General features: G+C 32.7%; 2 protein-coding genes and 1 non-coding gene across 6 annotated transcripts in view; 2 read left to right on the top strand and 1 right to left on the bottom strand.

The window, feature by feature from the left end:
* The window catches only part of LOC123708272 (nitric oxide synthase-like), a 39,016-nt gene extending 34,963 nt beyond the window's left edge, over positions 1-4,053 (top strand). Inside the window, exons 19-22 of one of the 2 annotated variants that reach the window (XM_045658917.1) lie at positions 1,147-1,234; positions 2,018-2,285; positions 2,414-2,605; positions 3,043-4,053. In XM_045658917.1, coding sequence (XP_045514873.1) covers positions 1,147-1,234; positions 2,018-2,285; positions 2,414-2,605; positions 3,043-3,162 — 668 coding nt within the window. In that variant the 3' untranslated portion in view covers positions 3,163-4,053. Of the gene's footprint in view, positions 1-1,146; positions 1,235-2,017; positions 2,291-2,413; positions 2,607-3,042 lie in introns of those variants that run through there. The other variant, XM_045658919.1, reaches the window with a different exon arrangement.
* Positions 2-11,386, bottom strand: LOC123708273 (cilia- and flagella-associated protein 299-like). Of its 3 annotated transcripts, none has more exons than XM_045658921.1 (4): positions 11,138-11,386; positions 10,071-10,248; positions 9,492-9,689; positions 2-160 (listed from the first exon to the last, which is right to left on the bottom strand). In XM_045658921.1, exons 1-4 carry the CDS (start codon positions 11,299-11,301, stop codon positions 59-61), a joined length of 642 nt encoding a protein of 213 aa, XP_045514877.1. In that variant the 5' UTR covers positions 11,302-11,386; the 3' UTR covers positions 2-58. The 3 variants fall into 3 exon arrangements, with proteins under 3 accessions (XP_045514877.1, XP_045514876.1, XP_045514878.1); XM_045658920.1 differs by lacking the exon at positions 2-160 and adding an exon at positions 4,088-4,640; XM_045658922.1 differs by lacking the exon at positions 2-160 and adding an exon at positions 8,756-8,917.
* A 2,640-nt stretch (positions 11,387-14,026) lies between these two features.
* Positions 14,027-14,098, top strand: Trnad-guc. The gene has a single exon. It is a non-coding gene; the product is annotated as a tRNA-Asp (tRNA).
* The last annotated feature ends 10,792 nt before the right edge of the window (positions 14,099-24,890 follow it).

Raw genomic sequence — 24,890 nt, 5'->3', positions numbered from 1 at the left:
TGAGTTAATACGAGAACAATAAAGAAGCTGTAAAGCTGTAGATTGTTTGGTTAAACGTTTAGCTCAGAAACTTAAAGGTCGGCAACGCAGTCACGAGCCCTCTGGTATTGAGAGTCCATGAGAGTCCTCTTAACAGGTGAACCCCCTGCCCGTTTGCACTCTGTTATATAAAAAAAGGAACTATTTGCTTTTGATTATCTATTAAACGAGGAATTACCATTGAATTTCATGAATGTAACTATGTGGTGCTGGTTATATTAATAGACGTTGTTCATAACCTAACGGGTAAAGGTACTTAATGCTAATCAAAAATTATTGTCAAAAACTGATTGTGACCAGGTTCTGAAAACTGTTTTTCAGGAGTAGGTTTGTCATCGCTTTTAAGATAGGTTTTAAGTTTTAAGTCAAAGATAGCTATTCTTTGACTTTTGACCCGATTTATAAATAAGTGTTGAGCAGTGTTGGCCTAGTAGCTTTAGCGTGCAACTCTCATCCCTGAGGTCGTAGCTTCGTCCCAGCTGTGTACCAATGGACTTTCTTCCTATGTGCACTTAACATTTGCTCGAACGATGGTGGAAAACATTGTGAGGAAACCGGCTTGCCTTAGACCCAAAAAGTCGACGACATGCGTCAGGCACAGAAGTCTGATCACCTACTTGCCTTTTAGATTAAAAAAATTATACAGATATGCCACAGATACAGAAATCTGAGGCCCAGATCTAAAAAGGTTGTAGCGCCATTGATTTTTTTATAAATAAATAGACAACCTCTCAGTTATCTGTGAGGCCCCTGTATATTGGTCAAACCTCACCTTACTTAAGATTTTCTGATAAATTTTTAGCAGTTATTTTATTTATTTTTATTTTTACATTTTCGGTACAGACAACAAATTGTTTGAATACATAAAGTTACTACAAACTAAACAAAATTTGTAAACCTGAAGTCCAATTCGGACACAGTATTTCAGTGGCATCTTCAGTCCCGGTTTACCAAATACTAACCATTACATACAGTATACATATATGAAATTCAATGACAAAAAATATAATTAATTCAGGTTGCAAGTTATCTGATCTACGGCTCATGTGGAGTTGAAATGAAGTACTTATAAAAGACATCTTGTTTTATATCTCTTAATATTTTTAGATGGTGAAGGCCCGACACATTACGGTGTGTGTTCAACTTATTTACAAAGTCTAAAGCCGGGTGATGAAGTCATCGCGTTTATTAGGAGGTAAATATTAGCGGCATTTCATTTTAATAAATTTAACAAATCTGAGGACTTAACCACTTAGCAAATAATTGTTATGTTACCATTAATCTTATTATTAAAAAATATTTAACTATTTATATATATATCTATATTTTTGAAAAACATCGTGAGGAAACAGACTTGCCTTAGACCCAAAAGTGGACAGCGTGCGTCAGGCATAAAAGGCTGATCACCTACTTGCCTATTAGATTAACAAATGATCATGAAACAGATACAGAAATCAGAGGCCCAACTTAAAAAAGGTTGCAGAGTCATTGTTTTTTTTTTATTTACAAAAATGCCTTATTAAAAGTAAGAACATAAAAATCTATTCTACATATAAATATATTTTTTTTACGTCTTAAATATATTTTTTTCGGGATAAAAGCAAAATAAGATCTATATTAGATACTGATGAGAATGTTATAACAAAGACATCATGACGCGGTTCGCTCTATCGTAATTGGTGTACATCATCATCTTTTTAGTCCCACGGACTCGCGATCCGATCTGTGATCTGTGTGTCTATTCCATGTTCGCAGTCCCCAAACAATCTCATATTTCTTTATAAGCAGATATTTTCAGTGCATTGTTTGTTAAAAGTTTATCATATTGACAAGTGAAACCTTGCATACACATTATAAATCAGTTGACAAACTTTCAAGCGGAGTTACACCGTTATAATAATAGATAATATTATCTACACTTATCTTCTATTTTAATTTATCTTTTAACACACTATCTTTCTTTTAATTTCGTTTTTAGGGCTCCAAACTTCCATATGCCATCCGACACATCTGTGCCTCTCATATTGGTGGGGCCCGGTTCCGGCATAGCCCCGTTCAGAGGCTTCTGGCATCATCGACGGCATCTCATACAAAACAACAACGTGAAAGACCATGGACCTATATGTTTATTCTTTGGGTGCAGATATAGAGGAATGGATTTGTATAAGGACGAAAAGAAAGAAGCTATCAAAGATGGCGTTTTAAATAAAGCCGTGGTCGCATTTTCAAGAGAGCCTGTGAATAAGGTAAGGTATGCTTTTTTCATAGTTTATCTATTTTTAGAGTATTAACAAACACTTGATTCACATTAATATCTATTAAGGAAGTTTAATTTAAAAGTATGCCTTATATATTTGTTGTGACCACTTTCTAGAAACACGTACAAGCTCTTCTAGAAGATGAAGGTGCTGAAATAACAAATATGCTTCTTAACCGAGGAGGCCATTTCTACGTATGCGGAGACTGTAAAATGGCTGAAGAAGTTCAACAGAAACTAAAAGAGATCATCAGAACACACGGCAAACTATCAGATACGGAAGTCGATGATTTCATGCTATTTTTAATGGTATGGGTTGATTTGTATTAATGTGTCCAATCGATTGTTGTATCCGAGGAAAACATCTTTGTAAAACCTTAATAAATTAGCTTTATTATACAAAGCCTACCGATCATCCAGCTTAAAAATTAATGTGAAGCAAAAAAATATAAATTATTGCGAAGATATAATATCAGTCATTTTTAAATCATAATTATTTTGAATTTTCTGGTATATACAACAATGAATATAAACACTTGTTCCACAATTCAGATGTAACCTTCAACTTTGTTGACACAAAATTATGTTTCTTTCTTTAACGCTCGTGCAACGTACCAACTCTAAGAATAAGGAAATGTTTTGTCCCTATCACATTTCTTTAAAAATAAAGATAAAAGACACAATAAAATACCGTTAGTCTTATTTAAATAAAATCAAATAGTTAATTGTTTTATTTATATTTTCAGGAAGAAAATCGTTATCATGAAGACATATTTGGTATAACATTAAGAACTTCCGTGGTCCACACCGCATCACGAGAAACTGCCAAAAGATCGAGACTCGAATCAGGACAATCACAAACATAGCTACCTAATATTGTATTGTACTTAATTTACATTCGTATAATTTGAGGCTCGGTGATGAAATGCTCTGAAAACTTAAAACTAGTTAGTACTAACTAGTATTCTGTATGTATTGATAGAATTTTGCTCGCTTTGAAATTACATATTTAAATTGTAAATCTAGATTTGGCATGTACAAGAGTTGCTAGAAAATTTAACAGATGAAAAATCTGTCCTTTACGCTCCGGGCGCAAATGTTCCTTAAATCTTTTATTTCTTAATGTGCAAGTGATTTGATTGCTTCATCGGGACTTAAAAATAGAATCTCCCTTACGCATTTTGCCAACTAAACTGCTGGAGTTGAAACTAGGATAGTTAATTTAATATTTTAGAAAGACATATATTAAGTGGTTAGTATTAAAATTATCGCTTTTTATATAATATTATTATTATATCTAATAAATGTATTACAATTGGCCCCAATGTGCGCCATGACCGATACCAGCTCTTTCAAATAATTATAATGGATAAAATCCAGGATAGACGTAAAAGTTAAAGTTCGCAACGTTAGGGAGTGGACGAAGATGAAGACGAAGAGTTGCTGCATCTGTCACAGGACAAAACACGCTTCAAGAGACTGACGGCCAACCTCCAGTAATGGAGAGGCACTAAAAGAAATAAACATAAATAGCGAAAAATTGGAATGTTTACGAAAAAAATTAATAATGTTTTTTGTTCAATTGCAGCAGTCTTATTCAAGGTGCTATGGCCTCGAATAGCCTAGCTCTGTCTATCTCATAGCATTAGAAAGGTTTTTAACTTATTCAGGATTATAGCTGGTGTATGAATATCGTAAAGAAAAAATATAATGACAATAATTAAAGCATGTTATGTTCTCAGTAACCAAAGTAAAAAGTATTACATTTTTTTATATATTATATTTAGTATTTATAAAATGTCTTTTAATCACGCCAAAATATTGTTTAAATGTCAAGAGTCCTCAGCACAGTTTCAGATAGTCTAAGTGTAGTTATCTGACATAATTACTATAATGTCATATCATGACAGCTCAATAGAACCTAAATATTGTATGCCTAATATTTTCGATGGTTCGTGTTCCGTAACAAATAAATCCACAAAACGCTGCGCTATTAACTACTCGATTTCACGTATAGTTCACGCAAAGGTGTGTGAACTCAATCGTGTGAACATCGCGAATAAAACAACAATATTTTGTTTTTATTTGTTATTTTTGATAGCAAATTTCGAATATCATACAAACTTATTCCTTTGATATGGATATATGAATTATGATAATAAAATATTATAACTCAGCTCTTTCGCCTTACGACGTGGTCGTATATTTCAATGTGTGTGTATTTAGGCGAATATATTCGTTGCTTGCTTGTGTTTTGGCCTGGATCTTGTTGTGGGTCTGGGCAGATTATTTTGTGGTCATGACGGTTTTGGAATAGAAGGCCACGGTCTGGGTCCATAACGGGCTGGTAATGAAAAACAAAATGCATTACGTACGCTTAACTATCTGTCAAAAAAGCTAAATTGCATTAATTATAATGGTTAATAAAGCACACGCATCACAATCTATTTTTATATAATCGAACTTTACTAAACTGCTTTCCGTCTTTGAAAATAAATAAAAGTCAAATTAAGATTCCTCATAATGTAAAGAACAAATAAAAAAATATGTGCGCACTACACACGTAACAAGTGAAACTTTATTTATACCTTATTTTTCGAAAAATGATCTACTATATGCAACAGAAATTGGTTAACTAAGATAAAGTTTAACAAAAGGCTTTCATTATCATAGACATAAATACAAATAATACTTATTACTACTAAGATTTTTACATAATTTCACTAACTGCAATATAATTATGACTATCATTGTTATCGTTATTATATATTTTTGTTATCAATGGCTAAAAATCTCTTTGAATCAACCGTGGCAGGGACAAGAAAAAGATGGCCGAAAGATGTGACGGTAACCGAAAAATGTGACAGTAAATTTTTTTCCAACGCCAATACAGAAGTTTAACTTCAATATCTTGTTTATAGAATATGATACATTACTATATTTTTGGTTCCAACATGGTCATATTCACTGTACTGAATTAAAAACCCGCAAACAATTAGTGTTAGATGAATAGCACAGTAATTTTTTCAAAGAAACTAAACTAGAACTTCGTAACAAGTTCAATTTAAATTCCCAATCTAATTTGAATTTGATATGCATTGGAGTGACGGAAACTATGCAAGAATTCCATTGGAAACTTCACCGCGCCATCGGCATTCTACTTGGCCGCAAAAACCGACCAATCATTTGGCAATCAAAATCAAACAATACTGCTCATCATATACGTAGTGTACAATATGGAAAAGACCGCCGTTTAAGGCAGTTTCTGCCGCACAGCCACTAAGTAGAACCACCTGCCCGCTGAAGTATTTTCGAACAAATTCGACATGAAGTCCTTCAAGAAGAGAGCGTAAAAATTCTTACAAAGCCGGCAAAGTTCTCGCGAGCTCTCTGGCATTGACAGTCCATGGGCTATGGTATTACTTAACATTAGGCGAGCCCGGCCCGTTTGCATCCTGTTCTATAAAAAAGCAACTGATAGTGAATGTAAATATAGACATAATATTTTTTCTGTTAACACCTAAATGTGGCAAACCCCTGACTCCAATAAATTTTTGCATTACCATTCTTTTGTACTACCAAGATTGTTGTTGGGTCTCCATTATATATATTTCGCTGCGGTCCCTATGTGCCCACAAACTCGATATTATAAACATACATATACATATTATATAGATATTATAAACATTATTCGCCGTAGGTCCTAACTTCGATTACAAATCACTGAACAATTATTAATTTATTTTCAATATACAGTTTTTGTTACTAGCTTGATAGACACATTAGAATTAATGGGAATTTTCTCTTATAAATTAATGAAACCGAATTAATTGATTTTATTGGAGTTTAAATTAAGAATGCAGTATTTTTATTCGTAAAATACTTCATTCAAACGTCGGCAATAATTTCCAATCAAAAGTAATATGAGTTATATCGATCTCCTGAACTCTAATAAGCTGTCAGTAACATCGACGCAATACATCCCATTACAATGCCAGTTGGAGCTTGTGGCTTGTGAAAGACAATATATCTACGTAATAATTTATATTAAATTCGTTGTGTATTTAAAGTCTGTATATTCTATAGAACGATAACAAACAGGCAAGTCTAGTTTATTTAATTAAATGGTTGAAGAACTAAATTTTACAAAAATATTTTTGATTTACATGAGAATCTTAATATCCTCTCATACTAAGGGTCATGGCAACTCGGTGAGGTATGGCCCTAAGACGCTGGCCAACAGACAGCCGCGATCCTAATTTTATGATCATTCTGATATGTATCTTTACGGTCCCTTTTACACTGGTGAAACACGCCTTATATTTGGACGGTTATTTATTAAATAAATGCACACCCTCTTAATAGACCTCTTCAAATAATATGTACGCAGCTTAAAAATTTAAAATAATTTGTTAATAAATTGTTAAATTTCGTTCCTACTAAATCAACACACAAGCTTATATTTATAGTAATTTTAATTTGCTTATTTCAATTAATAATACAGGCTACTCCGATGTCTTTATCATCTCTCTAAGGTAAAACTTAAAATTCATAATGTATAACCGAAATTTTAAAAATAAGTTTTTATTTATTTCCTTATTTCCTATTTTTACAGTAACTTAATACTAATACAATAGAAAACTAAACTAAAAACATAATATAAACGTAACAAGTAAAAACTTAAAATCTAAACCATTGTATAACTAATTATATATATTGCAATTCTTGTGAACTCAGCCAGTGTGCAAATAAAAACATCTGTCTCACAAGCAATAGTATTTAGGGCGCGCAAGACACGCGTAAATCGTGCTTTTCTAAGTTCGTACGCGCCCGAGACACTGCCAGCAATTGCGATGGTTAGTTCGATATTTTGCGTATGTGTTTTGTATATTTAATTCCGGCACTACATGCCGGTCATTTTATGTCTAACAATCTAGATATAAATTAAGTTTCAAGACTACACAATACCCTTTATGCTATGAACTAGTAGTAGAAGGTTGTAGAACCTTCATAGGTCTGGCCTCAGATTTCGGCATCTGTTTCGTAATCATTAGGCAAGTAGGTGATCATGAGATCAGTCTCCTGAGATTGACACACGCCGTAAACTTTAGGTCTAAGGCAAGCCGGTTTCCTCATGTTTCCCTTCACTGTTCGAGTGAATGTTAAATGCGCACATACAAAGTCCATTGGTGCACAGCCGGGGATTAAACCTACGCTATATGTTAACAAAAATCTATACGATAACAGTATTATTACTATTAGACGCATTCAGGCAAACATTGCTGCGCAGGCAACCGCAATATAACCAATGCTTCGATCATTAAACTAATTAATCAAGCTTTGCAAAGCTTAAATTATAGTGTTCACACAAGTTGCTCTGATGCAATATATACGGCAACTTTAACAACAATAAATGACACTCAAAAACAATAAACAAGTGACAAAAGTCTCACTTTAGAATTTACACGAGAGCATTCATCTTTTAATAGCGAAACTTATTTAATAACATGAAAAGCGAGAAAAAACGATACATTCGGCACCTGGAGGGATTTGCATTTCATCGTTTTACTGAAATATTTTCGCATTTGCAAAGGGAATATTGTATGAGATGCGATGGAGACCCAAAGTTTGGGAAATGTTGAATCAAAAATTGCTTGTTCGGACTAGCCCCTGTGTCGTACTGACACGTTAATACTTTCGTGTTACTTAGATGTCACGAATGTTGTACTATACATTCATACTACACATTACTATTATATTTATTTAAACTATATAGGTTTTGCAGTCTGGTGTCTGCACACGCAAACATCTACTGAAACAATACCGTAGACCGTGGATAGATTGCCTCTGAGTAAGTTAAGAGTGCTACTAGCCTTTAAAAAAATTGAATCAAGACATTTTTCTCAAGTCTAACCGGTCTTTATTTCTATGTCCAACTGTTTCGGAGTTTATAAGAGTATAAAAAATTAATCAATTGATTTTGATTAATTTTTTTGCTTTGCATGCTTTTTAGGTCTGGGCCTCAGATCTCTGTATCTGTTTCATGATCATTTGTTAATCTAATAGGCAAGTAGGAGGTGGCACGGCGTCTACTTTTTTTGGGTTTACGGCAAGCCGGTTTCCTCACGATGTTTTCCTTCACCGCTCGAGCGAGTGTTAAAGAACACATAGAAAGAAAATTGGTGCACAGCCAGGGATCGAACTTACGTCCTCAGGGATGAAAGTCGTTGAAGCTACTAGGCCAACACTGCTCTATTCAGAGTATAGAGGGCAATAAAACAATTTTCTTTTAATAGTAGAAAATTTGGGCTTAAATCAACTCAATGTACGTTCAAATACAGCTTTACATGAAGGTTTATACGGTGAAACTTATAAGCTCTATAAACTTTTGTTAAACCTATTAAATTTGTAGGGTTTAGTCTAAATACGCGTAGTTATAGACCCCTAAATTAAAAGGTCCAAACTTTGTACAATAAGCTCTCCTAGTTAAAATAATACTCATATTTTGAATAAAATATACATCTAACTCACTACAAGCACGTGATGTCATCTATGAACAGGCAGCAAATATATGTACAACCTTTTTAACCGATTACAAAACCGCGTCGATTTAGGTTTTTACTAAAAAATTTATGACATTTAAGAAATTGTCTGATATCCATCAAGTTATTTGCGTATAAAGAATGAATGCTTATATTTACGTAGACCAAAGTTGATGCCGATCGCTATTTCTGAATTATATAAGTAAATGTCCACGAGGAGTGCTAAGAATAATTAGGTATATTAACTCGCATGCATACTACCTACAGTCTAAGTCACTTAATAGGTTACAGACGGATGTAAGGCAGTCCTGTGGACCTTTAACGATTGTTTTCTTCATAAACAGGCAAAGGCCAACAACGCACTTGCGAGCCCTCTGCCAATGTGAGTGTCTATGGGCGGCGGTACTGCGCGTTTGCCCCGACACAAAAAATAAGTATTCAGCTGAGTGTGCCTTCCAAATATATATATTTGGCTAAAAGCCTCAAAACCTCCGTTACCCACAGCCATCACAATAAATTAATTAAGCTTTTTGTTCCGAGATCTTTTTAGTTAGAGGTGGTAGGCTTAGGACCGCTATCAATAACTTCTCCACATCATATATATATATATATATATATATATATATATATATATATATGTATATTAATAATACCTTATAATTCCTGCTGATATTGCTTCGCACAGTGCCATGCCTCCAATGATAGTAGCCAAGATCACTGTCCCGTGGCAATAACATTTTGTTTCCTTTAAAAAATGGAGCCCAATTTTCCACAATAAGCCGATGTGCGTAATCTATGTAGCCGGAAATTTCAAAACCGCCTTTAGTGAAGTGACGAATGAAAATTATCGACTGCAAATAACAAAGTGTGTGGTAAATTTAAGTAACAACTCTAAATAAAAAGCGATAGCAAATCGTGTTGAAATACAAGGTGTTAAACCGAAGCACCCGACAGTAAAACTATGGGTGAGAGGGGCCTTATTTTTTTTTTTAAACCTATTAAAACTCGTTTAAGAGATTTTTATCACAAATAGAAATGATCAATTGACTTCTGTCTGTATTAGGATATATTAAAAACAAGAGGTTCTAAATTTCTAAACGCGAACGAACGAACGCTATATTTTAATATTAAATAATCAAAATACGAGTAAATTGTATAAATTATTTTACGTGGACTTTTACAAATCAGAATATTTGTGAGATTTACGTATAGATTAGGTAACGATGACTTACCTGAAGAATTCCAACTCTATTTGCCCTCTCCCTTACAGCCAGTTCTCTACTAAATGCATCACCTTCATCAGCACCCTCACTGACCAGTACATAAGGCTTCACAGTCGGGTAGACTATACCATGTATAACTTTCCGACGTTTGTAGAATTCTTTCTCTTGCAATGTGTCACCGTTTGCCCTACGAAAGGAATATTACAATACGTCCAAAACAATTTCACAAAATGTTGGCTTTATTTAAATTTTGTTACTGAAAGGACATTTTGTCGTAATACTACAATTGCGGATTTAGTATAAGTCAGAATAAAATATGATATTTTCAGTCACTTACTTACTACTTAGAAAATAAATCAATGGTGCTACAACCTTTTTAGGTCTGGGCCTCAGATTTCTGTATCTGTTTCATGATCATTTGTTAATCAATAGGCAAGTAGGTGATCAGCCTTCTGTGCTTGACGCACGCCGTCGAATTTTGGGTTTAAGACTAGCCGGTTTCCTGACGATGTTTTCTTTCACCGTTCGAGCTAATGTTAAATGCGCACATAGAAAGAAAATCCATTGGTGCACAGCCGGGGATCGAACCTACAACCTCAGGGTTGAGAGTCGCATGCTGAAGCCACTAAGCCAACACTGCTCTTTACTTACTTTCTACTTACTGTTGTGAAAATTTTATATTTAGGAAGCCCCGTTGCTGATATAATGTATTATATTTGATAGCCATAAAGATTTCTCATTTGCGTATAAAGTAGAATTATCAGTGAAATATCGAGGTAATTGGTGATTCATAAATGGTTCTCTTGTTAGAAAACTATACTTATATCTATTACTACGTACTACTATTAATACGAATACTACGTATTCGTTTTCTACGAGTAGTTTAGTAGTATTTTTTTAATTATTCTTATTATGATTTTAAATCATAAACATTGTTTTACCACTCTTAATGCTCTCGATAGCTAATGTGGTTTTTTGATTGTGGCCAGTTTAAAATGTAAGGAACTAGCCAACGAAATAAACGATTCAGTTTCCATTTCACAGCGCAAATCCCTGAACAAACATTAATATTTTACCTATAACCAAATGCTGCGATAGTTCGGGCCGAGGGTATACTTCTGAGGTTCCGCAGGTCAGCAATTTCAATGAGTGAATCTAAATAATCCTCCCATGTTTCAAATTCCAACAGCCGCCGGTCGGCCTCCACGCTCGCTGGATATTCGTTCTTTTTCTCCGCCATACTTATGACACCCTGGTCTTAATTGTATATATATCTAAAAATCATGTAAATATTGTAAATTTATCTTCAAATGTTAATCATATAATTGTCATTTTTGGGATGTGTCAGTTGTCATTCAAACTTTTATGTTCATTGTTCTTTATAACATTGTTTTTTTTTATTTCAACCAGATCGACTACTAGTTGTACCATAACAAATCAATTCAAATTTATTCATTGTGTTTTATATGTATAAATATTCTGGTGAATTCCCGGAATTGCAGAAAAGTATATTATTACCATTCATTTGAGACGTAATTGTGAATTTCAGACTAAAACAGCCTTTTAAGAGGCTATAACAGAGGTAATGAAACACTTTGAATAGCCGTTAGAATAATCACTCAATAATGGTTTCCGGTGAACTTTTAACCACTTTTATTGTAAGTTTTAATTAAAATTCTTCTCGATTATCCGTCTAATTCGCTTAATTAAGTACATTATTTTCTCCCATTGCTGTTATCTTTTAAGGAATTTAAATCCCTCCGAATCTTGGTCTATATTTTATTTAAAAAATTAAAATATATGTACTCAGCTCGAAGGACTATTTAATTTGTTTAATTGAAGTTTAATAAAAAGTTATCGTCAATTGTTTATTTTGTCTCTTTATTGACTATAAAAATTTCGTTCATTTTCTCTACATTACGCGGGTGAAGTTTCGGACCAGCTCGTACTAGAAAAACATACTTTTCTTGGCCGGTATCGTTGTCATTGATATTAGTATTGCCAGTAAATTAAATTAACCATTATAAGGGGAATAATTTGAAGTCATGCAGGCTAACTTGATTTTTTTGAAATGTATAATGTTGAATGAAATGTGTAATAAAACGATACTACATACTAGTATCTAGAAAATAGGCTAAAATTTATTGTTATTATGGCTAAAATTTTAAATAAATGTCACACAACTTAGGAACAACTGATATGATAGGTTTTGTTACATGTACTATTAATATAATATTTTAAGATACATAGCAATCAGAAATTTTCGTTTACGTTTCGAACGTTTCGATAATTAAAACTTTGCCATTTTAATTAAAAAGGCAAGGAATAATAATGAATAGATTTTCTTTAGATGTTGGTAGATAGTAGAATTATTTATTTTACGCACCAAGAAACTGACAATGTTACATTGGCATTGACATTTCAAAATGGCGACATTTTACATTTGTCCATAGTTACGTATTTTGTTTTTTAATTTGACGCTGCCACTCTTGTTAAAGTCCTTGTACATAATATTGTTTATTGTTATAAATGATTTCGTTTTGCTCATGATCTTATATTTCCCTCCCAAACTCCAACTCTCCTACTGCGCACTAAAATATCCTTCTACAAGTATATATTAATGTATATATAAGAGAAACATCCAAAAATTTGAGGGCTTAGTGGCTAATACTACATTTTGTTTAAAAATGTGTTTTATTGGTAAAAGGTTTTAATTAAAAATTACTTGTGTGAGGCAGCTCTTCAATAACGCTTTTCATATGTGTAATTAATTCAAATATATTTCCATTGATTAATGGAGTTATCGCTTAGCCCAGTAAATTGACGATTGCTGTAGAACCAGAGATATAACTAAGATAAGCTCTAAACTCGAAACTTAGTTTTGACATCTCATAGACAAGCTTTAAAGCGCATTAAAGGTAAATAGGTCAGTCTTATCTTATATAATCGTCAAGTATATGGTGATGCAATAATGACAGTTTAATTAGATTTCATAGCCCTTATCAGTCTTGACCAAACCTTGCCTGGTTTCCCATCTTTTGTATTGTCCGCGTTATGTACCAACTCATTATAGTTTTACTTGTCATCTCCTGAGGTGTCCCATACATATCCACTTGTCATGTTGAATACTGTTTGTCCTCTATCCATTTTCTAAGCTTCTTATTCTCGGCATTCTTTATTAAATTTAGTTGTAAATTTTATTTTTGATACGCGTACGAATTCGAATAGTGAAATATACAATGGAAAAATGTTAGAGATGTCAAAACCTTAGTATCGCATTTAATTTTCAAAGACTATGTGCTAAATGCACTAACGCATAGGTTTTCATTCATTTGGAATTCGAAAAATACTAGATCAAAATATGTTCGTCCATTTCCAATACGCTCATGGAAACCACTCTTCCATACAAATATTAATTACTAATAATTACGTATGAATGTAAAAACGTAGTAACTCTATTGTTATTATCAATATTATAGTGTGTTTAAAAATGCGTTCACGATATAATCGTTGGTGAACTTAAAATAATTGTTTGACTACGAAATCCTAATTACAAACTCAAACTCAAAATATTTTTATTCATATAGGTAAACAAGTACACTTATGAATGTCAAAAAGAAAATCTTGTTTGTCATCAAATCGGTCAACATAGCGTTGAACAAAAAAAACTCGTTAAAACATTCAGTTTTTTCTAATGTCAGTTAAAAACGAAAACCGCTTAGCTATTATTGTTACTTTGTTAGTACCACTTAAACTGATTGCGAATGTTATGCGGCCTATATGTGCGGCATGGTGGCGCATAAGTTAACCAAAAGTAAAATTTCCATAAATAAGTCGAAGCCTTTTATTTATAAAAATGAATCGGTTTAACTACACTATCATACTAGAGTAATCATATCTTAACAACACAAAACACAATTTGTCAAAGATGAAATTACATGAATTTTATTTAAATCATAACAACATCCCCGGTAGTATAGTGGTTAGTATCCCCGCCTGTCACGCGGGAGACCGGGGTTCGATTCCCCGCCGAGGAGACCTTTTTATATTTCGGCTCAAGAAGACAAATCAAGTACATTTCTTTAAATAAGTTATTTGAGATTTCTTTTAATCTATAATTTATTTCAATTGTCCTGTCGTGTCCACGCTTGCAATGAAACATGTCATATTTCATTGCATTGAAATTGGAAGTCAGTGTTGCTAGCGCCATCTATTTCCCCAGATGGTGTTTACGATCCGATAAATTTGGAAGAAATACGTTCAGTGACCTATTTTTCACACTATTTATTAGTAAATACGATTTCTAATAGATAAATGCTAAAGACCACCGTTATTGTTATGAAATTATTATCATTTTACTGGTTTTGTAATGCAATTAAAAAAACTTGCGTGTACTTTTATCTACACGAGTTAGAAGTTAAACTACTTTGGCGAAACAAGATGAAATCTATTCAAAAAAATTATTCTACGATTTTAGAAACAAACAAGAACACTAACAATAGAAAAAACTAAAATGTTGACTATAGCTAACTTCAAGGTGTCGGTTTTTTGTGATCATAAAAGTTTACTCTCATAATTTTTCCCTAACGCGCCAAAAGTTGTTTTGTTGAAAGTAAATTGTATAACAAAATATATTATTTTGTTTTAATTCAAATAAAAACCATGTTCATTACACGTCTTAATATAATTTGATTTCAATGAATAATTGGGAAATCAATGTTTTAAAACTTACCAAACTAATGGCCAAATAGAGCAGTGTTGGCCTAGTGGCTTCAGCGTGCGACTCTCATCCCCGAGGTCGTAGGTTCGATCCCCGCCTGTGCACCATTGGATTTTCTTTCTATATGCGCATTTAGCATTAGCTCAAACGATAAAGCATCAAATCGTGAGGAAGTTGACTTGCCTTAGACCCAAAAAGTCGACGGCACGCGGCAGGCACTTCAAGGCTAATCACCCACTTGCCGATTCAATTTACAAATGATCATGAAACAGGTACAGAAATCTGAGGCCCAGACCTAAAAAGGTTGTAGCGTCATTGATTTATTTTCATCTGTAAGACGGTCAATACAGTCCGAAGGCAGATTTAATTAGTTAATAGTAATAACCTTATTGCTGTAAAATACTTATCCTGCTACATAGAAGTGTACAGTACTAAAAACACTTATAAGTAATCGGCAAGCCGGTCAATTTCTTTTTTACAGCTTGTCCTTGGACATGGACTTCTTATCTTCCAATCTTCTCAGTGTCTAGCTTTTCCTAGCCACATAAAATTAGTTAGATAGAAACAAATAAGAAAAAAGAAATGTTTACGTGTAGTAGTCTACACACGTAAGAATCGAAACTTCTTTATAACCTTGTTTTTTAAAAAAATCCGAAAAATGATCTATATATACACAAATAATACAATTATTTCATCTTATCTTATTACTACTAAGATTATGAATTACTATCATTGTTATCGTATCGTGTATATTTTTGTTATTTATGGCTTCGAATATCTTCGAATCAACCGTGGTAGGGACAAGAAAAATGTGACGCGTAACCGAAAAATGTGACGTTTTTTTTTCCAACGCCGATAAAGAAGTTTCACTTCAATAATACCTAACATTTTTCTAGCCTTACATTTAGTTGTTAAAATATCTATGGACGTTTTTCGTACTAGCTTTGAACTATTGTTAGTTCCTATTCAACAACGATGTCGGATATGTTTTTACTTTGTCCCTTAGAAAAAGTTAAACTTAGAATCCCATTTCTATAAATAGTGCATATAAAAATGAAAGCTCCGATGGATCTGAATAGACATTTCTGAATGAATACGTTTATTTTCAAACGCACTCGTCGAGAAAAAGATAAACCTGACTGCATCTTAAGAAGCATTCTATAGATGGCACACATTAGAATTTCTATGTAACATGGAAAACGTCCTGTCATAGCTTTTAATATAACTAATTGTTATAAGTTACACAATTTCGTTCTTAATATTTATAGCGGGCACAAGAACTTGTAGCAACAGCTACATTCTACGGCCACAATCGCTGTTATGACGCCGTACACTGAAACGCACTAACAAAGTTATAATGCTAAGGATATATTAGTTTCTCGACTTTAGCCACAGGACCTTCGGGCCAGCCAGTCACTAGTTAAACTGCCGTCTCTTTTTTGACTGTATGTATAATATTTTAAAATTTTACTAATCGTGGTTTGCGGTAAGCGACTTTTTTACAGATACTATAGTGTTGCGTACTCTTTCAGCCGGTCATGCAGGATGTCGCTTTGAAGATGAAAACAATAGATTTGGCAAATATTCTATATTTGCTCACTAATTTAGACTTAACAATTTTTGTGACAATCTCTAATCGTTCCACAAAATAGAATGCCCATCCGAACCTCGGACCTACCGACAGAACCTAGCCCAGCGCTTGGTTGTTCCGCCGTTAACCAGTTAACGTCCTAAATAACGATGACATTTTCACGAATTTTTATGGGACTGGTCAATAAAACTGTTATTTACAAAACTACAAACAAATCACCGGATATTGTTCTATAAACCATCACAGACCAAGCGGTTTCTGTGATTGGCTAGCGCCTTAGGAAATATTGAGGACAATCGCGAGGCTCACGGTAGAAGTGTTATTTATATTCTTATTATTAAATAGAATAAGTTTGTATCAACTTTATCGATATAAACTAACCATAAATAGAAATATTAATTACAGTAATGTATTCAATATACAATCTTAGAGGTACAAGATTAGGGTTATCATAGAGAAATTTAAGGTCGAATTTTCTAGACAACTTTAATATTTTGTCTAAATTCAAAACATGTGTGCGGCATGCCACTAGACGGAAGAAATTCTTTAATAATTAATGAAAGTACTAAAACTCCAAAGAGGATCCAGTGAGATTTAAAATATGACAACAATTCATCTAGCTAAGATTAACTGCCGTCACAATATAGTTGGAACGTAAAGTCTCTGTTCGTATTTCTATGTTGGAAATGATATCTGATATCATTTTTGTAACAAAATTAAAATGCAAATATACTACGCCTTATCTTGTCCAAGCATACGAAAAAGATCGATTAACAAATCAAGAAATGGGATATTTAAAAAGTATGTTATAAGAAGAGGTTATATTAGTTAGTTGCAGATTGTATAGTTGGTTCATGGATTAAATAAGAATATTGGAAAACTTTGACACGTAAAAAAGTGTGACCTCATTGTTTTAAAATTTAGCGCCTGATGGAAAATATGAGCAAACTAGCGCTGTCTCAGAGGAACTTATAAGAGGATGAAGTGAACTTTGCTTATTTTCTCGTATAATGTAAATTCTACTTGAGTTGAATTTAAATGTGCGGAAAAGTGCCACACACTTATCTTGACATATACATTAACAGAGGAACTATATTTTACTGACATAAACATAGTTTTATACTTGTCCGTTATACTACGTAGAAAAATCTTTCTTATTCAGGAACAATTATTTATGCTGTACATGTCGATACTGTACATTTACGATCGTACTATATTATTATTAATTATCTTTATCCGAGTCTTACAAGATATTCTTTCCATTGTAATAAACAGCGAATATTTTACAAATTTCTGAGTTAATTGCATACTTGGTGTAAATTGAGTTAATCTCTATATCTCTATATATATAAAATTCTCGTATCACAATGTTTGTTCCCATACTCCTTCGAAACGGCTCCATCAATGCTTATGATTTTTATGTATATTCATTATGTCTGATAATTAGTATAAAAAATTATACTTTAGACAATTTTTTTAATGTTTTTATTTTCTTATGATTGCAGCATACAAAATACATACAACCCTTAATTGTCACCCCTCTTCGATCAACCCCCATTTTTTTATTATAGTAGATTGGTTATTTTTATTGGACTAAAAAAAATGTCATATAATTTCCGAATTTGTACTATTTACTGTAACATTTTTTGTGGAGGCAAACGGATTGCTCACAAATTGCCAGAAGGCTCACTAACCCATTACAGGCCTTTTAAGTATTGGTACGCTCTTTTCTGGAATACCCTAACTCGAATTGGATCGGAAATACCAGTGGGCAGCGGGTTCCACGAAAAGTTCCTTAAAAACACACAGTTCTGGAACGACGGACGTCGAGGTGGATGGTATTGTGCCATTTGTATAATTATTTTATTTTAAAGGATGTTTAATCTAGTTTACTGAACCAAATATTGTTAATTTACATTATTTTATTTTTATTGTGTCTATACACCTTAAATTATGTTCTTGAATTGGTAATGAATTGTTATAGAAATTATTCTACTTTCTTTTTGTAATATTTGCTATGTTTCTAGATATATATAAATTTATTTATTTTATTAAGGGGGATGTACTGTGCCTACATGATTAATACAAATGTATGGAAGTTTTAATATAGATTAGTATTGTACCAACATTCATATTAAATAATCCTGTCTTGAAGAGCCTTTCATTACAATACTCAGTACCTTATAAAGACACGAATACCAAATAGGTACAGTATTTATGTGTTTCTTTCGATATCATCATTCAGGTGTTTGTGGCAGTGCTTTTCCACCTATTTAACATATTATAGTTATCGGAATCTATGATATGCTAATGTATTTAAAACACAATCGTATTTGTAATTGGTCTCTCGAGTACACATTTGCATCTGAAAGTGAACTGATTTATACACAGGCCTCCTGTGGCTGTGTTCCTTTGAACTGGTAAATTGGTATCAGCGTCTTGAAATATTTTTCAAGCAAAAATTTGTTGAGCGTTAAAGAGAAATGAGTATATCATGTATGAAAGGGCACAATATAAGTGTAATACAAAAATTGATGTAGAAGAATTTGTATTTTGATTAGACGAATTGAGTTGCGTAAATTCGCGTTTATATCCTTAAAGATGTTTATATCAATGTGTTTTATTGTATTATAAATTAAATAGATTGTTATAAGATACAGACTGGCTATATATGGAGTAAGTTTTATTTAGGAAACACCTTTTGTATATTGCTTATTTCTAAAGGATATGAAGACAAACAAATCTATGGGACTCCTATAAAAGGCAGTCATCGCAGCCCATGAACACCCATTTTAGTGGGTATATTACCGGCCGTTGAGTAAGGAGTATGCCCTCTTTTTAAACAATCGGAGGCAGTATCTTCAACTGCTCATTAGCAAAATAAAATGACTAGTGAAGCAGACGCGGAAGACTTCCAGTCTCCAAAGTGATGCGGATAAAATTTAAAGTTTATACTTACTTTCCTGTAGCTAATGAGGTCCGAGCGGTCGCCTTTTTGGGAATAATGTGAACATGGGCAGTTCCATAAACTTGAAACTACGCTCGAGGAGTACGAAAAAGACAACATTTTGCTAGAAAATTTCTTACTATTAATTATTATTATATTTTAAATTTAGCTAAATATTGTTTGTTTATGTCTATACTGAACAGAAGTGGATATCAGGACCGAAAAATGGGAGGGTAAAACAAAAGACACATTATAGCGCATTTCGTTTGCTTATGATTACGCTGCATCTCGACTACACGTACCGGTACACGCTGGTGTTCGTTTAACATTATCATCCTCCAAGTGATTGCATTATTAAGTGCAGGCTTAAGAGGTGATAAAAACATAAATACGTTATACTACAAACATTTTAGGCGAATAGTTTACTTTGGGTACTATACATTCCGTTAGGAAGCTATATGTCCTGAGTTCTAATTTTAAAATCACACAGAGCGCTACCATTTGATAGTAGGCTGTTCTTAAAAAGAAATAGGGATGTTGTCGTCGGTCAGACCGTAAGGACTGACTTCGCCAGACGCAATATGCAAGCAGACTACATCTATAATAAATTAAATAGGCTGCTTAACATCTACCCGCTCACCATCTACAATCTAAAAACACGACTAAAGGACTGGCTTATGAACATACCCTACGCAGAGTTAGAGCTTCTTCTGAGGCCTAGTATGTAGTTACAGACTTTATTCATTCACTCACTGACTCACTCACACATTTGCACTCACACACATGCACTCAAGCGTGTTGATAACAGTTAAAAATTAATAACAAAACTAAATAAAATAAAAGATGTAACTAAATTATATATAAATTTAATATTTTAAGGAATGTATAATTAAGTTTATTATGAAAGAGCTGGAAACCCTGACACAGGTATTTTTTTACTTAAAAGGGTTCCCAAATCTTACACATTGTAATGCAATTGTACTCAAAATGAATAAACACATATTTCATTTTTATATATTTTATACTCATTAATCGAATATCTCGTTAATTTAATTTTCTATCCATAAAACCCATCATTCTATTTTGATACTAAAGAGTCTAACCTCACCACCTCATATATCTTTATTCATTTACATAATTAAGAAACACATTTCACATGTCTATTTAAACCAGGTGTTAAAGGAAATCACATAAGATCACACTTAGAAGCACCAACAGGTCCTTGAATATCCTGGACGATTAACTCAAGAGATTGAATTCAACATCAATTTAGGGAAGTAGGTACTTCTGAATCCATTTAAAAATATATTGCATACGATGTCACATTTAAAGTTGCGTTTATGTATGTATTTATAACTTTAGTTCAGTGAATAGATTAATAATAAACTTTAAACCGTATCTAAATACTTTGTCCTTGTCACGCGCCTGACACATTATTAATATATAAACATAACAAAATATATGTTGTATGACTACTAAACAATTACAAAATTGTTGTTTTTAAGGGTGTTTAATGCATATAACACGAAGTGACAAAACATTCTTCAATCTTGAAGTCTTGATACATGTATGAGGACTGTTATGTCTTACTTGTTCTCATTGCTATTGCATTAGAGTCTGCCTCTGAGTTCCGTTCTAACGAATAAAAAAAATCAAAATTATCTACTTAAATTAACAGAGTTATTTTATAGTATTTTATGAAGTGCTAAACTTGTGCCCAAGGTATAACAAAAGAAAGAAAGGAAGTCAATTTAGAAGGTAAATAGACCAAATTGAGAAATTGCAGAGACTGGCACAGCGCAGACAGAAAAGGCGGGTTTTGGAGGAGGCCTTTGCCAAAATACGACACACACACAGATACCTAAAAAGAATGAGACGATAGAAATATAAATGTGCTTAACTGTAAAAGTAACAGAAACAAAAGACAATTATTATTATTTTATGGATTTTATTTAGTTAGGATATTTAAACATTTCATCTAATTAGTATGAAAATTGGAATTTCTGAAACTTGTGAATTAACTATCGACGCGAAGGGATAAAATCCGAATGGCATAGTTCTATAAGAAACTTCTATTCAAAGTTGCGGGATACGTTGATTGCAAATAGTTTTATTTTAGTTAAATGATATTAATCGGGCTTGGGTAAAATAATTAATCGTTTAAAATACCTTTGTTCATTAAAATATAACACCAAATTGTGTAAATGACTCGACGTTTCTGCTGGAAGCTAGTACACAATAATGTTTTCGGAAAAGAAAGTTGAAATGTTACACTACTGTTGCGAGCAGCAGTTCGCCTAGTAGCTTTAGCGCGCGACTGTCAGTGATTCAATCGTGTAGTGGACTTTTTGTTTATGTGAGGCATCTAACATTCGATTGTACGGTGAAGGAAAATCCAAAAATTGACGACACCTGTAAGACTTATCTGTCTATGAAATAAAAATTATCAAAGACACATTTAGGGTTGTGACGCCACTGGATTATTATATATACTACTAATACGATACGTGATAATCACACCCATATAAGATTGTAGATTTTATGTCATCATACTGCTGGCCGAATTTTTTTGTTGTTCCTCTGCCAAATACTTTTACATCAAACAAATTAATTACGAAATCAAGCAAGATTAAACCCATAAGTCACAGGCTTTAATCAAGTGTAATTCATAAGCTTTTCCGATTAAACGATATTTTAACGATTTTCCAATTATTAATTTAAGCAAAATTGATTGTTGGTCGTTATTAAATTAAGCACATCAAACGGTTGTTTGTCGAGTAACAAACAACCTTATTCGTTTTCTTTTAGCTTCGTTTGCAGGATAAAACGATTGTATGATAAAAATCTCTAATTATTAAACGCTAGCATAAAATTCACCTGTTCATATTTGTATGACATTGACTTGCACTTATTAAAACTAAATCTGTCTACCATTAGTCTTTTATTGAAGTGAAACTTCTTTGGCCAAATGTTTACCGTCAAATATTTCGGTTATGCGTCACATTTTTCGGTTACGCGCCACCATACCACATTTGATTCGAAGAGAGTCGAAGCCATAAATAACAAAAATAAACAATAACGATAACAATGATACTAATAATTATATTACAATTCATGAAATTCTGTAATAATCTCAATAGTAATAAGGTAAAATGAAATAATTGTATTATTTGTATTCATGTCTATGATAATAAAAGCCTTTTGTTAAACATTATATAATTTAACTTTATTTAACCAATTTCTGTAAAGTTGCACATAGTAGATCATTGTTCGAAGAATAAGGTCATAAAGAATTTTCACTTCTTACGTATGTACACTAGTACACGCACACATTTTTAATCAGTGTTTTACTAAAACTTACGTCTGCTTGTTTTCATGGCAGCGTAAACACAACTTATAGAATAGAACAGAAATATAGAAAGAAACAAAAGAGTACTTCAGTATATTCTAAATATTCTGTGGTATATGGTGCTTGTTTAATACATGTTTTTTAAATGTAGTCTGAGTATAAAATAAAATAAAAAATAGCCTTTATTTACAATCTTGTAAGTTACATTTTATCTTATTTCTACTAAGTTATTAACGAAATTTAGTTAAAGCAAATGTAAATATTATCTTATTATTTCCTTAGACACCGCTTTCTGTAGCGTCTTGCTTTTCAATATAGGCCTCCCCAAGTGATCTCCACAAATATCTATCTCTTGTTTTCCTCGTCCATGTCACTCCTGCCATCTTTTTTATATCTTTACATCTACGATGTACCTTTACTTTTCGTTTTATGTCTAGGGCACCATTCCATAACTTCTTTGATCCATTCCATGGTCCACCTTAGGTATGTGTGAATGTATATGTATGTGGATAGGTGTGTGTGCGTGTTATACTCTCTGTTTTTAGGAGTGGGGCTGAGAGTTGTTGTAAGCGAGTCTGTGTTAGTTTTAGAACCAAGTCATATCAAAATAGTAAAGCCTCTGTAAAATCGAAATCCAATTCAGATAGCAAAATATTATGCGTTCTGTAAGTTCATATCTGGATAGTCTCATCATCTAAGATTGGGGAATAATCCATAGATTGGGAGATTTTATTATAAAGGAAGGGGCTCTTTATATACTAAATTTATATTCGTGCAATTGTGAACGATGTGAGTGTGTAAAACAAAATTGTCAGACGATGACTATTAAGAAACAATATTTTCACTAGTTCAGCATATTTTGTTGATATATATGTACCATTGGGCATTGAGTTAATATAACCAGTATTTGGCAAAAAATATACAAGAATATAAGAGAAATTGCCACATAACACTATAGTAGGATGAGGGTAGGGAGAAAACGAGAGGCACGGGCAGTGATTGCCGTGTATTCGACGCTTTAAAGACATAAATTGTATGTGGTGTGATGTATAATTTTGAATTATTTCGGAAATAACTGTATTGAGGGGTATGTTTTTTCTAATTATTAATTTAACATTTGGTTTTTTTTGTTGTGAAGCTATCTGAAATGTTTTCTTCCCTTTTAGCTTTGGGAAACGCCCTCAAATACGATGTTCAGTATTGAATGATAAATTAAGAAATTTGTTTATGTGGTAAAGTTTACCACATATAGTTTGGTAGGATAAACCAAAATCCTTCTGGCGCCCGCATTTATTTAGTTAATGAGAAGATTTAGTTTAATATATTTAGGTTTAGTATTTTTCTAGTTTAATTGTTTGAGGTTCTTTTTATAAATATCCTGATATGTGCTAATTTGTTTTTTTTTTAATGTTAAAAAACCCATAAAATGGCGCCCAACGGGGTGGATATTTATATACTTAAACTTAACATGGCAAACGTTAACCAACGAATATGACCAGAGCAAAGCAACTAATATCATGCAACTAATAAGAGTCGCAAAACTTTACCCATTAACAGTTTCGTATTCCGTGAAATAAATTGTGATACTAAGATCGTTCTATCTCCAGTAATGTTCATATGTTTAGGACCAATGCCTAACGACCTTTTCACAAAGCAAATAAAAAACTTTCAAGCCATTTCGGTGGAGTTTGCAATTACTGTGATGAATGTCAAATTAAGTTTAAATGCCACCCAACATGGGTGTCGTCGTCGAGGTACGTTTGCTCCCCACATAAAGAAGCTATATATTTACATTACTACTGCAAATTAAACAAGGTTCTATTAATATTCTGAAGCCCTAAATAATATTTCCTAGATAACTTCTAAGAGGTTTATGTCGGCTTTATATATAGATCCACAGAACATTTAATAAAGTTTGATCCCGGCTTAGAAATGTTTCATTCTATGTTTGCTGAAGGTGATGCAAAATCCTTGAGATGAAGAAAGAACAAAAAGAACAAAGAATTATGATAAATTTGAAAAGATGCAAAATGTGTCTACCTATGTATTGTTATTTCTGTTTGATGTTACGTATTTCAAATTAGAAATACATATTTAAAAAAAAGTATTGCAATATTCAAAACTTCGGCTTCGATGCTTTATCTAATCTAAAATTAATTTAGATTAAACTTTATTTATTTATTTAGATTGATATAGGAATTCTTTTTTATGACATAATATTG

This window comes from Pieris brassicae, chromosome 4, assembly GCF_905147105.1.
Source record: "Pieris brassicae chromosome 4, ilPieBrab1.1, whole genome shotgun sequence".
Lineage (NCBI taxonomy): Eukaryota > Metazoa > Arthropoda > Insecta > Lepidoptera > Pieridae > Pieris > Pieris brassicae.
This window is presented reverse-complemented; position numbering and strand designations above follow the sequence as displayed.